Consider the following 15,029-nt stretch of genomic DNA (forward strand, 5'->3'; position numbering starts at 1 on the left):
TGTTGTACAAGTTAACGGTTTGTATGCAACGAGTGCTTTACTGTTTTACAGGTTCAGTTATTGTAATCAACTCTTGCTTTTACCGAGTTTGGCTGGCAGAAATGCGATCAACCCGTATCACTGTTGACTTATTTAGAGAAAAAAGATTTTCTATCCTAAGAAGGCTAGAAAAGAAATTACTACGGAGATCGCTAATCGTGTAGAATGTCATGTGTCTATGGGTGTGTAAAATAATGCAGTCCGATATATTTCATCTCGAAGTTTACGAAGCAGCGAACATATAAACAGGTTAACGAATAGACAAACGGAAACGACTCAAGCCAAAACTACCCTAAGGAAAAATCCATAAGTAACTTCATTCTTTTGTTTACAACAAATCCTCATGCTCTTGCCGTCAACCAAGAAGTTGACGTTAGGCGTTAGGCGAAGTTAGGCGCATGAACTAACTATAAACTAAGAAAATTTTGGTATAAATAAAGCTGTCAAACGCAAATCAAATCCTGACGTCCAATTTCTTTCAAGAGCTTTGAGAGTCCCCCTACCCAAGGTAAAGCATCAAATCTCCAACGAGCCTGTAAGGGATATTCCCTATGAATATCCAGAGTCACCTGGCCGACTCATTACGCCGATGAGCATCGAAAGTACCCCTACCAAAGGTAAGGCCTCGAAGTATCCAACAATCCAGTAAGGAAGATTCCCATCTAGCATCATCACGATTGTCTGGATAGTCAAAAAATGAAAGAATTGGTTCACTCGTGTGCTTATTTGTCGATCTCGTTCCGACCCGAAGGAACCCCGTGAGTAGGGCGCGACACAAACCGCCTATGCGTCGCAAGTATGCAAAGTCTCGTCGTGTAAAAGTCCGACACCGATTTACGCATGTAATATGGTAACCGTCTTCTCCGTATAATATATAACAAGGACGGTTTGTCGTAACTTTGAGAGACAGATTTGCTAGATTATTTGATTGCGAACGGCCAAAAGAACTACTGGTGGCTTTGCAAAATTGAAAGCCGAAAGGAACAAATGAGAAAATTTTTTCGACGAAAAGCTATTCAATAAGAGTGACATTTTTTAATAGTTTTTTGCAGTATTATGTTTATTTTTAAATACGCTAAATTTCATTTAAAATTTTTGCTTTTCGTATGATTACTTTATGAGGGCATACTATATGTAGTTTCCACGCCGAAATCTTCCATCGAAACAGCACATTTATCGTTTAATTAATAAAACCCAATATTTTATTTTAAATCAAACCATAGACGTTCTGCATTAGATAATATGCCCAGAAACGGGCAGATCGGTTCAACAATTAAATTACCAAGCTTACCAGGCTTGGAAGAATGACAATGGCCAACATCACATGCCAGGTGAAGGTGGATGGAAAACTCTCAGGGCTCTTTTCTACCACCAAGGGCTTGCGCCAGGGAGATGGGCTTGCCTGTCTCCTTTTCAACCTGGCGCTAAAGAGAGCCATCCGCGACTCGGAGGTGGAAACTTCGGGGACCATCTTCTAAAAGTCAATCCAGATCCTGGTTTACGCTGATGACATAGACATCATTGGTTTGAGGCTCTCCTATGTAGCAGAAGCTTATCAAAGGATCGGAGCGTGCGGCACAGAACCTCGGGTTGGAGATTAACGAGCCGAAAACCAAAATGATGGTGGCACCACCAGCGGCCCTGCTAACAAACACTGATTTACGCAGGGGTGATTTACAGATAGGAGACCGCACCTTCGAAGTCGTCCAAAACTTCACCTAGTCGTCAGCACCGACAACAACATTCATGTTGAGTTACGCGCACGGGTGCTGGCTGCCAACCGGTAATACTACAGCCTGAAGAAACTTCTCCACTCTAAATACCTGTCGCGACGGACGAAGCTGGGACTGTACAGAACATTTAGCGTCCCAGTACTCACACACGCCTCTGAGACATGGACTCTGTCCAAAAACGGACGAAGCCCTCTTAGCCGCGTTGGAGAAGAAGATGCACAGAAGGATTTTTGGCCCCGTATGTGTGGAAGAACAATGGAGGAGCCGCTACAACGACGAGCTCTACGAGCTGTACGATGATCTCACCAAGTCTTGAGAATGACACCGGACGACCCAGCCCGTAAAGTCCTTTTAGGCCGTCCATACGGACAGAGGAGGCGTGGTAGGCCCAATTTGAGATGGAGTGATGGCGTTGATACGTCCGCCAGAACGGCCGGGATAACGGATTGGCAGACGACAGCGATACACTGTGAGCGAAAAGGGGATTGTTGCAGCAGGCCAAGACCGCAAAGCGGTTGTTCCGCCTGATAAGTAAGTAAGTAAGGAATAGAATTTCGTATAAATAAATTTAGCTGAAATAATCATGTAATTAATAATACCTTTTCGGAAAATTTAATCAAAATCATTTTTACGGTCTTTTTAGTCCTTTCCATTTTAAGTTATCAAGTTTTTAAGTTGGAGTTATCTAAATCAACTCTCACTAAATTCAGAAAGTGATTTGACTTCAAATGTTTTAGAAAATGTTGAAGAGATATGTTATGCATTTATGCACGTTATGCATTCTACAAAATGTGATGCAAATGTTGCTTTTTCTTGCCACACAAATACTTTCAGTCTGCAGTAACAACCAGAGGAATACAGCTGAAAGAAATAATTTAGTTTTATAAATACAAATGATCCTGGTAACATCGATCATACTGACTTCAGCTGTCGGTTATGGGATTTGAAATCTATACCTACGTGTGTTGCCACACCTTGTTTGATATCTTTCAGAGCATCCGTTTCAGCTATCTATTGCCAATGCCGTCTTTAGGCTGAAAGTACATACATTGCGCTATTGCGTTGTCGTCCATGTCCCGATTGTTTATCCAGCTTTTACAAGCAAAGCGTATTTTTGTAATGGACAAAAAATATGTAAAAAAGACAGACAAAAGACGGGTGAGTGAGCCAAATTCTTCGAACCACTCACACACACACACACACACACACACACATTCATTACTTTGAACACTATGTGGATGGGTGGCCCAACTCCAACGACTTCGGTGCAAAATGGGTGGCCCTTATGCTATGCCGTGGACAGCCACAGTTCTGGCCCACCCAGTTGGTAGTCTTGCGCTGGCAGATGTAGACGGTTCCTGCATGTTTTTTCTTCCACAAGTCCTTAACACAGCACAGCTACTGTGTACCTAAAAACATAGACGCAACGAATGTGTACGACTCATCCAGATTTAGACGGAAATGCTTCACTTCTTTGGTAGGAGACAAAAAGCACACGCCAACCCATCATATGACACTACCGACACGCTTCTGCGCAAACATGTTTTCAGCATCACGTTCAACCGTTTCGTCTGTGTGATCGCACACCACTCAGATACAGCTTCCTTTTTGCGTTTGCATCCTGGACAGGTTCTTCTTCACCGCTTGTTTGTATCCTTCAAGGTGACATTCAAGGTACAAATAGTTTTGCCACGCTGACAATTTCCCGCATCAGTCGTGTTGTTAAAACCGGGTTTTCTTTCAAACGTTCTTTTTTTTTTGTCTCTTGAATAGGGAGAAGCGTCACGAAGCGCCTAACGAAATGCGGCTTCTTCGGTCAGAGATGGAGCTATTCAAGGACTTTCTAGAATGATTTTTTTTTAAATGAGCAATATTGTAAAGAAAATGGAAAACACTTAATTTTTCCTAATCTGTCTTGTTGGCAGCGATGTGAAAAAGACTTTTGATGAAAAAAGAGAGACAAAAACAGGGATTATTGAGAGCGTTTAGGGACATAAATGTAGATTCAAATTAAAAGTGTTACGAACAGAAGAGGTTCAACAGTTGTAATAATACTCGTTTATGCTAAAATCTTAACAAAAATGTCTCATGATCAGAAGTCGTGCAGAAAGGAGTATCGGTTGGGTTGGGAGTTGAATATTTTGTATTAATACAATTTATTGTTGAACTAGTAAATTTCTACACTGCAATAAAATTCAAAAAAAATATATCAACAAAACACTCCATCGAAAAGAGTTGAAAGGATCCTGCCATCATCGAAAATGGTTTGTGGCTTGCATTTGCTCTTCAAATGTTTTTTTTTTTTTTTTTTTTTTATTCATAAAGAACGGCCTGGCCGTATTGCTTAAAGCTAAATTACAAAAATAAGTACAATTCACGATGGTTTGGAAACATTTCCTTCTCCAAACCGTGAAAGGGCACCTTATCCCAGGTGAGCTCGGTTGAACTCTTCAAATGTTGTTACTAAAGATTTTTTAAAAATGAAAAAAAGACTTAAATTAGGTTCTTTTTCTTCTATTAATTTATTGTTGTACATACCAGCATCAAATGCTGCTTTCCCGTTGTTCTATACCCCTAATATTTTTCCGTTCTATTAAACGGACAACATTCTAATAAATTCTCTCCTGTTATTCATATTACTGTAGTTATAGTTTTAAATATTACTGGGACTCGCCTAGGTACGCTGAGGCAAACGAAGTGCATCTATTTCATTTAAACCAAAAAATTGAATCCCATTTGGCGTCCCATCAAGCTGCTTTACCAGCTTGGAGCAGCCACACACATTTTTTCTTTCACTTCTTTGTTGAGCAGCCATCTTCTCCACCACTCCAAGTTGCTCACGTCAGATCAGTTCACTCACGGCGAGAGGCTCGAAAAACATCGCATGCGGATGAACACATTTCGGCTCTCCCGAAGCGACGTGAGTGCCGATCGTGCATAAGGGTCACTCACGGATGACCATCTGCCATCCGAATTTCTTTTTCTCTTTCTCTGTGGCAGAAAATTCTGTCTGTGTACTGTGAAAAACGAAAAAATATGCTAGCTAAGATTTGTCGCTCGATCTGCAGGAAAATTCACGAGCAATAAAGACTAGGAGACATTTAGAAGACAGCATGCCTAGAATTGAGCAATGTTTTTTATTTAGAAAGAATTCACCAAAAATTAATAACAATTTGTTTTAAAGTCCAGGCATTTTTCAAATTATCAGGCATCCTCATATGTAGTTACCCTTGCCTGAAATTCTACCCACAACGTAGACATGCATTTTACCGGTCTCAACACATTCATACTGCCTTGCATTTGAATAACAAAACTCGTTCACCAAACGCTCAACCATCGTCGCTGCTAGGAAGATCCACTTTTATGGCTCTTTCTTGCTTGTGGACGCTCTTTCTGATGGCTCTTACTTGCTTGTGAACGCTGGAGTGTAGAGGTTGGTAATAATAATTTTGATTGTTCATGGTCAAACTCCGCACTCACAGGTCACCCTTCGTGACATTTTTCCGTTCTTGACTCACTCTGCTAGGTTTTACGATCGTGACTTTCCTTCACTTATCCCGGATGCTACGATCGATAGCTCCCTTCCCATCAATAGCTCGTAAGCACCGATCATAACGTCAATTGGACATGCTTGCTCTGGTTGCGCTACTGATGCTAGTTGATAGGAAATGCTCCGACGATTTACACAGTTGGAACAGTTACCAACCATTGAAAGCGTTTCGTACATCGGTCTTAATCTCTGTGCTCTGCGCTCATCAGGTACGCCTTCCTCAACGTCCAGCCATATATGGGGACACATGCAGCAAGGATCATACAGATGCAATAATCATAACGATGGCTGGTTTGTTATTGCAGACTCTCCAGAGTGCAATTTAGTCCGGTTCATATTAATGGCTCAGAAAACACGTTTATGACTGATCTTGGTGCATCGTGCATCTATGCTAACTCTTTCCCAGGCAAACGTTTTTTTTTATGCAAATTCAGTAGTTTTGCTCATGGTCGTACAGTTTTCAGCTTCAAAACTGCCAAACATGAATCAACAGCATAGCGCTCCTAGCTATCCCACGAAAAATAAACCACGGCCAAAATTCTAATGATATTACCTAAAAATGAAATTAGTCTTGCAATTTTGCGTAATAAATACGCTTTTGAGTGATACGAGGGTGCTCGTAAAGCTTTGAACAGAGCTTGCACCAAAAACTCAAACTCTACATCCACAGATCGATGGATGCGTGTACATATGCGTGTCTTACAGAAAAGGGGGGGGTGTGTGGGGGAAGGGGGGGGGAACAGTTGGGACAGCACCCAACAAAACGCATAAAAATCGATCTTCCAAGCGAGGCTCTTTTTTGCGAAAATGAATGTGAAAAGAGGTGGATGGTTACTGTTTTATGATCCTCGGCGAGCCCAAAAACACAAGCCCCGAAACGAACATCGCCCAAGCGCGTCAGTTATGAAGCGTTCCATCGTCCATGCATTTCTTCGAAACTTCTTCAACCGGGTGTCCTTGCCGGCGAGGTGTCGTAAAAGTATCGCTTTGAGCCGGCCGCCCGAGGTAAGCGCTCTTTGGTTCGCCCATGTTTTTTGGTGGACAGTCAAGGGATAATCCTGTTTCTGGCGCGTCTAACCGTCGGCGGAATCATTAAAAAAAAAGTTAGGGGAAAAGGTTCCACTGAGGCTGATGTCGTGGATCGTGCTTGCTTTATAATGCCCTATTGATAAGTATTGGTTGGCTTGTGTGTCTAACTATGTTTAATCGCTAAAGATTTTGTTTTAGCGAACGTCCAAAAAGGGTTCGATGCTATTTTTAAACGAATGCATACTGGCCACGAACCGTTGGTTGCTGCTCCACCAATTTAAATTCCACACTTTCGACTTTAAAAGCAATAGTTTCCAGTTTTCAGCTAAAGACCACGCCGTTCCTTTAGTGTACCTCAAATAAAATTAACAACAACAAAAACTCTCAGCGTTTTGCACAAAGCGTAAGCCTCACTTTTATGACACGCTTCCCTGCGAGAAAGAAACGAATAATGATTAAAAATGCAAAACGGACGAATGCTTGTCGGATGCACTGCACGCGCCCAGACTTCTATGCTTGTACCACAGTTCGAAGATTCGTTGGAGCCACGGTTTTGGAGCGAGGATCATAAAACAATAATTCCGCTGTGCTTTAACATTTAGTTTCGTACTCTCTCACATTAGCACAATCTCTGAAGACGGAAAACTTTGCTCACATCAGCTTTTTGGTCCGAGTTCGTGGGCCGAAATGATGGGCCGATGATTATAATTTCATCAAAGGTAGTTAATTAAAGACGTTAAGCTAATTATGCAAAGTTTTAAATTTTCAAAAATAGACATAAATTCTTTTGAGAACATGCGTAGATCCACAACTCTAGTGAAATTAATAAATAAATACCCACAGAATAACAGAATATTATAACGATCGAGCTTATGTTCACGACAGCAACACGACCAATATTAGACGGAAACTGGCCCGTCAGTCCTGAACGGAGCAGAAAAATGCACAGTAAACAATAAATAAGGCACGTCAATTTTGGAACCTAATTGAAGCTGCCAAACACTTGCATTGGGCGTCCGTTCGTCTAGTAGAAAGAGCCTAGAGACCTAACAACAAGCATCGAATGGTCTAATTCGGACGTATATCACCAGATTTCCATGCAGTAGCAGATCAAGATCGTTGGAGGCCCTGAGAAGATTTTTGAAACATTTGAGGCTCCTATAATATAAGACCAACAGGACAATGAGGCTCCGAGCGGTTGCTCCTTTCGCTCCTAGATTGATCTGTCTCTATAGAAAAAGCATCGCTATTAATTTCTGTGAACAGCCTAATTATGCTGACTTAAACCTTGTGCTGAGGGACTCTAAACAGTATTATTATAATCTGAAATCCAGACTAATGCACAATAAAACGGTTTTGATACAGGTGCGGTCGTGAAACTTCTTAATGCCTCTGAACACGATACCTAGCAACCGATTTGATCGTTTAGTCATATCTGTCATATACGTCTTAAGCAGGCTAAGACTGATGTTGTAGCTCGACTAGCCGTATACGAATGAGCAATGTGACTCAAGCCTAGGGCAGACAGTTTTGTTAAGTAGTATCCTCTACATTGGAAGCGACAGCGGCGACGATCTTTACATGGCAGGGCCGGGCTTCAAATCCCATCTGGACCGTTATCTCATAGTGAGGACTGACTATACAACCTGAGAGGCATTAGAAAGTCTAGTAGGCCAGAAAGAGCTGGAATAACTTTAGTTAGAGGTTGTTAGACCAAGAACGACAATCCTCTGTATTTAACGATAAAGGAGTAATCTCTTTTAAATTTTACTATGAACATGTTAGAACGTTCCCGTTGTGACATTTCGACCCATCGAAGGGCTTCCAGGTGATAGGAAGTCACGATCGTCCCAATCAAGTGTCACGCGTGCCTCTCGTGTTGTACACAAATTTTTGTTTGAACTAGGATAATACTCCTCATTGTCTCCAAAAGAGCTTACTTTTTTTCTTTCTTCAATTTAAAAACTCAAACGAAAGGCTGGCGATCGTATTATGTTGCCTAGACATAAGAAAATAACTTAAAATTTATGCGAGTGTCCGATGTTAACGACTGTAGCATGAGTGGTTTATAGCATCTGGCCCGTTTCAAGTGTTTTCTGCACGTGCACACAGAACATGCTTCCGATTTGTAAGATCACGTTGTAGCGGACCGTAATAGAAATTGGAGCGTAAGGTTGTTACGCTCAAATGTCTTACGTCTTTGTTAAGGATAAACGCAAGTTGCAATAAAACATGGAATAACATGTTCCTTATAGTCTGAAATACATTTAATCACACGGAATATTGAAATTGTAACGAGTGGAATTTAGTTTAGGCCCTGTTGTTTGTTATTAAAATTAATGCTAGAGATAGTTGCACGATCATAGAAAGGATGATAAATTGTTGATAAATGATTGATAAATGTATTTTCTTTACTATTCAAATATCAAATCGTTCTGGAAAAATGTCATTATATTCATTTCATTCATTCATTTGGTAATCAAAAATAGTAATAAAAAAATTATTTATTTTTATTATTAATTATTAATTAATAATGACGGACCGATGCCGTTCTGTCACCACTGCATGTGGTGAATGTGAAATAAATTCACGAAAAAAAAAACAATTTTACAAAATTAACAAAATTAACTAGGCATTTCCTCCTATTTATTGGCCATATCCCGGGCATACTCGGTTAAAAATTTATTTATAAGTGCTGAAATTTTTGAAACCGCTTGGCAGTCATTAAAATAGCAGCTTGATGTGATTCAAACCCTTACAAGGTAACAATATCCCCATCATCATTGGAGGGCAACAGATCTATTACAGAGGGCTGAAGCTTCAGATTACACGTCTAGAAACTTATTGAGATATCTGAGTGACACCACAATACTCAGCAAAAAAAAAACGGGAAGCAAACGCTCAACAATCTTCAACTGTATAAAATATTCATGGTGGATGATAGTTTGGATATCGTAGTGCTAGCCATGTAAGTTAGCTTGATCCTAGTGTTGGTAGCTAAGGTCTTAGTATCTGCTTCCATGGCACTACAACCTCGAGAGGTCTCTTTTACCCGTAGCAAAGTAGTCAGCCCTGCGTCTGGATGGGATTTGAGCCCCGTTCCTGCCGTGTGAAGTCCGGCACCGTTATCGCCTCGGCCAACGGACCGCCCCAAAGGCTTAAGTATAGAAATTGGTAACTACAAATTTAATTACTGACACTCATGACTCTTAACTCACTCCTTTCTTTTTTGTTTTTTTTTTTAAATCACACCAGTTTGTCGATTTTTATTCCACTGACTCATCAGCGATCCGGTGCTCAACGTGATAACGGCGCAAATATTTACTCGGCCGTACCAGGATCATCAGGCAGGCGGCTCATTAAAACGTCTCATCGTGATGGATTGCAGGATGGAGCTGTACACGATTTTTTGTATCGCTGACAAGCGTCGAGACTGCTCATAATATGAAAAAAGCTGACTAAAATTGCCCAAGCCTCAATGCTCAAAAATGCTTATTGGTTTATTGATGTTATTAAACAGGATTGGACGCCGCCAACAGAATCTCACAGTACAGAACGGTTTTATTTCATACCGACCTCAAACGCTTTAAAAAACAACATCAGCAGCACCGAACAGGACACAGGATATACACAGGTCGACGCCGGACCATAAAAATACCTCAAAGATATTGGAAGCGTGCGCCGCCAAAAATGCCTCAACATGTTCAGCCGTGAGCTTCGTCCGCAAATCCGGCTTTACGACAGGTCAACGAAATTAGTCAAAAATATTTTCTCATTATTTGGAAAATAAATTTGGCCCCGGGGAGTCACAATGGATGGAAATCTTCAATCTGTAAGCAAAAATTTTAACTTACGAGCGCAGACGCAAAACCCAATCTATGCAGTGAGCAATTCCGACCATTGATGTTTGTTGCCGACGTGTGTGAGCAATTAGAGGCTACGGCCAAAAGAACATAAAAATTCACCATTCTTTCGGACCGTGTAATCTTGGTGTGGCCACAAAGGGGTACAAAGGGCGTTTTTGTTTAACGATCATCAACTGCGAGCACCTTAGCGAACCTCCAACCTCGCCCGGATGCGGATACACAAATGCGTTTCAACGGCCACTTGGTCGTGGTTTTTCGATGCCTTTCTGCACAATTTCATTACTAGAACAATTGTAATAATAATTGCACTTTCACTTCCTGTCAGTCGTTTAAGGCACGCGTTCCTCGTGCGATTAATTTGTCGAATGACTTTGTACGACCCCAAAAACATGATTTCAGAGTATTTTTTTCTTATTCATGATGGACGGCCTGGCCGTATGGTTTAAGTTCAGAGATTTGATAGGGGCCAATAAAAAGAGACGATAAAATTAATTAGCTCTTAACTTTTGGCATTAATTTTTTTTTAATCGTGTCGATCTTTCTTGCTGCTCTTAAAATCCTGATTTCGTCCAAGTCATTACGTTTGACTGTGAAGGAATGTACAATATTTAATATTCATTAATTAAAAGTTATAAAAACTTAATCAACATATTTAAAAATAAGAACGTATGCTTCGTGTGTGAAATGTCTCTATCGGCTTAGCTCCCCCAAAAGCACGATAATTTCACGCCTCGTTAACAAAATATTTGACGCAACACCCAATCCAGTGCCGCGTAACACGAGTTTCCATGACTAATCGACCTTAGTCGGTCCCTTCTTCGAGCGTTCGAGCGAGCGAAGTAAATTTCTTCATCTTCCTGCGGAACTATCGATCGTAAAAACAAGCGAACAAGCGCACACAGAGAAAACGATTGACTCGAAATTTTGAAATGACCGTAACTAACTTCTCGAGTATAAACTATCACAGAGGGTAATAAAAACCATTTTCCATGCACAGAGGACAAGTGAGATATTACGCACAGAATAATCTAATCCAGATGCAAGAAAACAGAATCGTATTTTGTACCAGCGTCACGCGTGTTTCTGATAGATGATGGGTGCGTAAGATTGGTAGGGATATAGAGAGTTGATGTAATACGGAGGCCAGAAGAACAGACATTTAAAATAAATTGAAAGAAAAAAGACAAAACAAGCCAAGGGTCCCGGGCAACAGCACGGACGGTCCATGGTCCAGACGGGATGAAAACACGTGAGCTGGGCTACCGGAGCACTAGATCGTAGCTAGAGATATTGTCTATGCCAAATATCGAAAGAAAATTCCGAGTAACCACCAAGGAACCCACTTGTGCCAATTCTCATCCAGTTAAACTGGACTTACTTTAATCTAAAAATTCACCCTCAACTCTGGTGGTGACCGAACTACAGTGCCAAAATATTTTCCCCTCAATTCCATGTTTCGGAAGTAGTAGTCAAATGTACATCAAGATTCCACTCTACAAGTAGGCTTTGCTGTGTTAAAATACCATCAGCTCACCTGATCAGGTCCATTTATAATCGCAGCAAACATACCGTAGGTACGCCATTCAGTTCGAAACTTTGGAGCACTGTATTTCGGTTCGAAATGATTCATATTTTAAATTTTATAGCTGGCATGAACAACACGCTGGAAGGCAAGTTCGAAGGTGCTGAGCCCGGGGAACGAACCGTAACACCCGAACTTTGTTTCGAAAACATGGACCAGCAGTGTCCCCACTGTTGCCGTTCAACAGAATATTCGGTTAAGTCTTTGCGAAAACTGTTCGTCCTCAACCATCCGCAAGAGGCGGAATCGGGAGTCAAGTCAGCGGCGAATAGCATTGAACGGCTCCCAGTGTGCAAGTGTCAAGAACATGGGCTAGAGTAAGTGCAGCTTGTTTTGCTTTTAATTTCGTGTCTAATCATTCTTTCGACCCTGGCAGCAGAATGCAGGAAAAGAAATCGTCGAGTGAAAAGCTTTGCGAAACACGTTCCGTTCAAGAACTACGCCATATGTTTGAGGCGAAGTTGAAATTGATCGAACAAAGTTCTACGAATGGATCGGTCTGTGCCTATTCGAGGCCTGTCTCGGTCAAATCGGCCAAGACGGATGATCGACAGGATGCTGCGTAAGTTTCTCGGTGATTTAATGCCATCTCCTTCGACTTATCTCTAAATGCATACATTCCAAACAGTTCCATGGATCTACCGCATCCGGAAGGACAAATCTTCATGTACAACGAACCACCCGTGCGTAGCAAGCCATGCACACGATGGAGCGTAACCAATACAAGCATTGTGGAAGTACCGAATGGAATGCAAATAACCTTTACCGTGTTGAACGATAGCAAACGATGAAAGTCGGTCGCACATAGTTTTTTTTTTTTTTGCTTAAATCCAAAATTCTGTAAGAAAAGCTAAGAAAAATTCTACATTTCCATTTCTAAAACTGTGATCCATTTATTTTGAACACATATTAAACATAGAGAATTATTTACTTCACTTGCTTTTTTAAGTTTATGACGTCCGTAGCGCTGTTTAGAACATAAATTTGAGTTGAGTTTATTTTATAGTACCACAATGTAAAATGAAACAATAAAGCATTCTCTTTCGTATTTAAATACGTTACATTTTTAAAAGCAAACGAACCGATGCCGAAAGCTCTTCTGAGTTTTACATCCCTGGGTCAAGGTATGCAATCGTAAAACACGCTGAAAGCTCACCATTGGAGCTTTTCCGGCATCGAAAGTGGAGATTGGAGCGCGAATTAAAAATGCATCTCAACAACAAAAATGCCGCGTAGATATGCAAAGTGTTCACTTTTCTTCTCCTTTGACGCTAATGCACAAGACCTCGGACCTCGGGAGATCTAGACCTTCGATTGATTGTTACTTTTAATAAATTTTAACAGTAAATGGAGAAGCAGGACAGCACCATATGCAAAAAGGGTAGGATCCGAGACTTCCTATTGGGCTTTACAGGAGAAATCTGCTCCGCTCAAAATATTTGTAGCAACAGACGAAGCTGGGTGACTGTATGTGTAGCTGTGGACTTTTGCATCAGGTCAAGACCCTGAAGCGTATGTAGCGCCATATAAGAAAGTAAGTAAGCAAATAAGTAAGGAGAACCAGTCTGGTAGTAGTATGAGTCGTTTGCGCACATATAACCATTTCAGACAAGATTCCAAGCCTGGTCCTACCTTGTGCAAGATCTTCTTCTCACAGGCTCCGAACAGCCCAAGACTTGCTTAAATTAGGCTTAGAAATTGAAGCATATAATTCTAAGATTTCTTGAAAATTTATCCTAGAAATCAATCTTAAATTGAAGATCAGGTCTAAATATACGTTTACTTCATAAAATATCTTGAGGAATAAGTCTTCAAAATCTTAGCTTATAAGACTAAGTAGACCATAGGAAAATTTTCACTTCAAATTGAATTCACGTTAGTCAATAAAATACAAGACCTGATCGCGCGACCCGGTTGTAGATGCGAAAGCGGCGCCGGTCTTCACATGGCAAGACCGGGGTTCTAATCCCATCTGGGCCGTTCCCCCATAGTGAGGACTAGACTATCCAACTATGCGGAAATAATAAGTCTAGTAAGCCGGAAATGGCAGGCAAGACCTAAGAGGTCGTTAGGCTAAAAAAGAAGAAGACCTAATCCATCTGATCCTTACGAGTAGCATAAAAAACATTTTAAAATAGAAATGCTTAGAAAAGATGGACGCAACACCGACTTGAAGGTTTTCATATTTATTCTATAGTATTTTCTTTTATTAAAAATAAATAATTTATATACATTAGCAGCTACGCTTCACTACACGATACGACGATTCCTACAGTTAACAGTAAGACTTCAGGTCCACTTCAAGCGGACGAAACCGATTGCTTAGAAAACAACCCTACAACAACTGAACTGTTGTATCGCGTGGGGTCTCCCCTTTTTTCCCACCGCACAAGGTAGTACCAAGGAAGAGAGGATCACGCACACGCTCATTATATAGCTCCTATGGCAATGGCAGCCAAGCTCAGAAGTTCGGATCATAGTCCCGATAGTACCGTCGCGAGCTGTTGGTAAAGTGGTGACTGTTGGGTGGTGGTGGCGCATGATGGTACGGCGGATACATTGCCATTACCGGTGGCGGTGGTTCGTGCATCATGAACGCCGGATCGTGTAACCGGTGGTGGTGTCCACTCGGTGGATAGTGCGATCCCTTCAGACCGTAGTCATCGTAGAAGTAGTTCTCCGGGTGGCGTTGCGATCGCCAGCTGTCGTAAATGTTCGAAGCGCTGCTACCGTGCATCGAGTTCGAGAATCGCTGTAATTTGAAAAGGGAATTTAAAGGGTGTCAGTCGCTTTACTCTCCCGCCACAGTCTCGTCGATACATACCTTTGGCTTCACATCGTGCATACGATCGTCCCATGCATCGTCCAGATTGTACAGGTCCTCGGAACCAAAGTTCTCGATACCGCCCATATGGTTCTTGTTCAGCTCGTTCAGCATGTCAGCGGTCAGTGGCGTTGGTGCCTTCTTTTTGGCGGCCTTTTGGCGGTTGATTAGCTGCAAAGAAGAGAGAGATAGAGGAAGACGTTAGGGGCATATACAACCTCACAGATCGCTGAACTGTATCTACTTACCACAGTGACGCCGAAAAGGATAACGAAGAGCAGCGACGCCAAGCCGATCACGATCACAGCGATAGCCCACTGTGGCAGGAACAGATCGTCTTCAATCGCCGGTCCAGCAGCAACGATTGGCTTCGGAATAACTGAAAGATGCGAGGCAAGCGCAAGTT

The 15,029-nt window shown here is 41.6% G+C and overlaps 2 protein-coding genes across 4 annotated transcripts in view; one reads left to right on the forward strand and one right to left on the reverse strand.

Annotated features, from left to right (window-relative positions):
* The first annotated feature begins 11,799 nt into the window (after positions 1–11,799).
* LOC118502791 lies at positions 11,800–12,734 on the forward strand. 2 transcript variants are annotated; one of them, XM_036035391.1, is made up of 3 exons: positions 11,800–12,116; positions 12,179–12,361; positions 12,428–12,734. In XM_036035391.1, the coding sequence occupies exons 1-3, from the start codon at positions 11,839–11,841 to the stop codon at positions 12,588–12,590; spliced, it is 624 nt and encodes a 207-aa protein (XP_035891284.1). In that variant the 5' UTR covers positions 11,800–11,838; the 3' UTR covers positions 12,591–12,734. The 2 variants fall into 2 exon arrangements, with proteins under 2 accessions (XP_035891284.1, XP_035891283.1); XM_036035390.1 differs by having other exon boundaries at positions 11,814–12,116; positions 12,176–12,361.
* A 1,235-nt stretch (positions 12,735–13,969) lies between these two features.
* Positions 13,970–15,029, reverse strand: part of LOC118502792 (mucin-19) — a 45,929-nt gene continuing 44,869 nt past the window's right edge. For both annotated transcript variants that reach the window (XM_036035394.1, XM_036035392.1), the window contains 3 exons: positions 14,872–15,002; positions 14,624–14,794; positions 13,970–14,551 (listed from right to left, as the gene is read on the reverse strand). In XM_036035394.1, the coding sequence (XP_035891287.1) occupies positions 14,261–14,551; positions 14,624–14,794; positions 14,872–15,002 (593 nt within the window). In that variant the 3' untranslated portion in view covers positions 13,970–14,260. The remainder of the gene's footprint in view (positions 14,552–14,623; positions 14,795–14,871; positions 15,003–15,029) is intronic.

The sequence above is a fragment of the Anopheles stephensi genome, chromosome 2 (assembly GCF_013141755.1).
Source record: "Anopheles stephensi strain Indian chromosome 2, UCI_ANSTEP_V1.0, whole genome shotgun sequence".
Lineage (NCBI taxonomy): Eukaryota > Metazoa > Arthropoda > Insecta > Diptera > Culicidae > Anopheles > Anopheles stephensi.

Excerpts from the sequence above, each read along its gene's own strand:
- LOC118502791 (XM_036035390.1), top strand. The coding sequence starts at position 11,839 with ATGATTCATATTTTAAATTTTATAGCTGGCATGAACAACACGCTGGAA. Across the intron at positions 12,117-12,175 it reads TGTCAAGAACATGGGCTAGA|CAGAATGCAGGAAAAGAAAT; the intron begins GTAAGTGCAGCT and ends CGACCCTGGCAG. Across the intron at positions 12,362-12,427 it reads GATGATCGACAGGATGCTGC|TTCCATGGATCTACCGCATC; the intron begins GTAAGTTTCTCG and ends CATTCCAAACAG.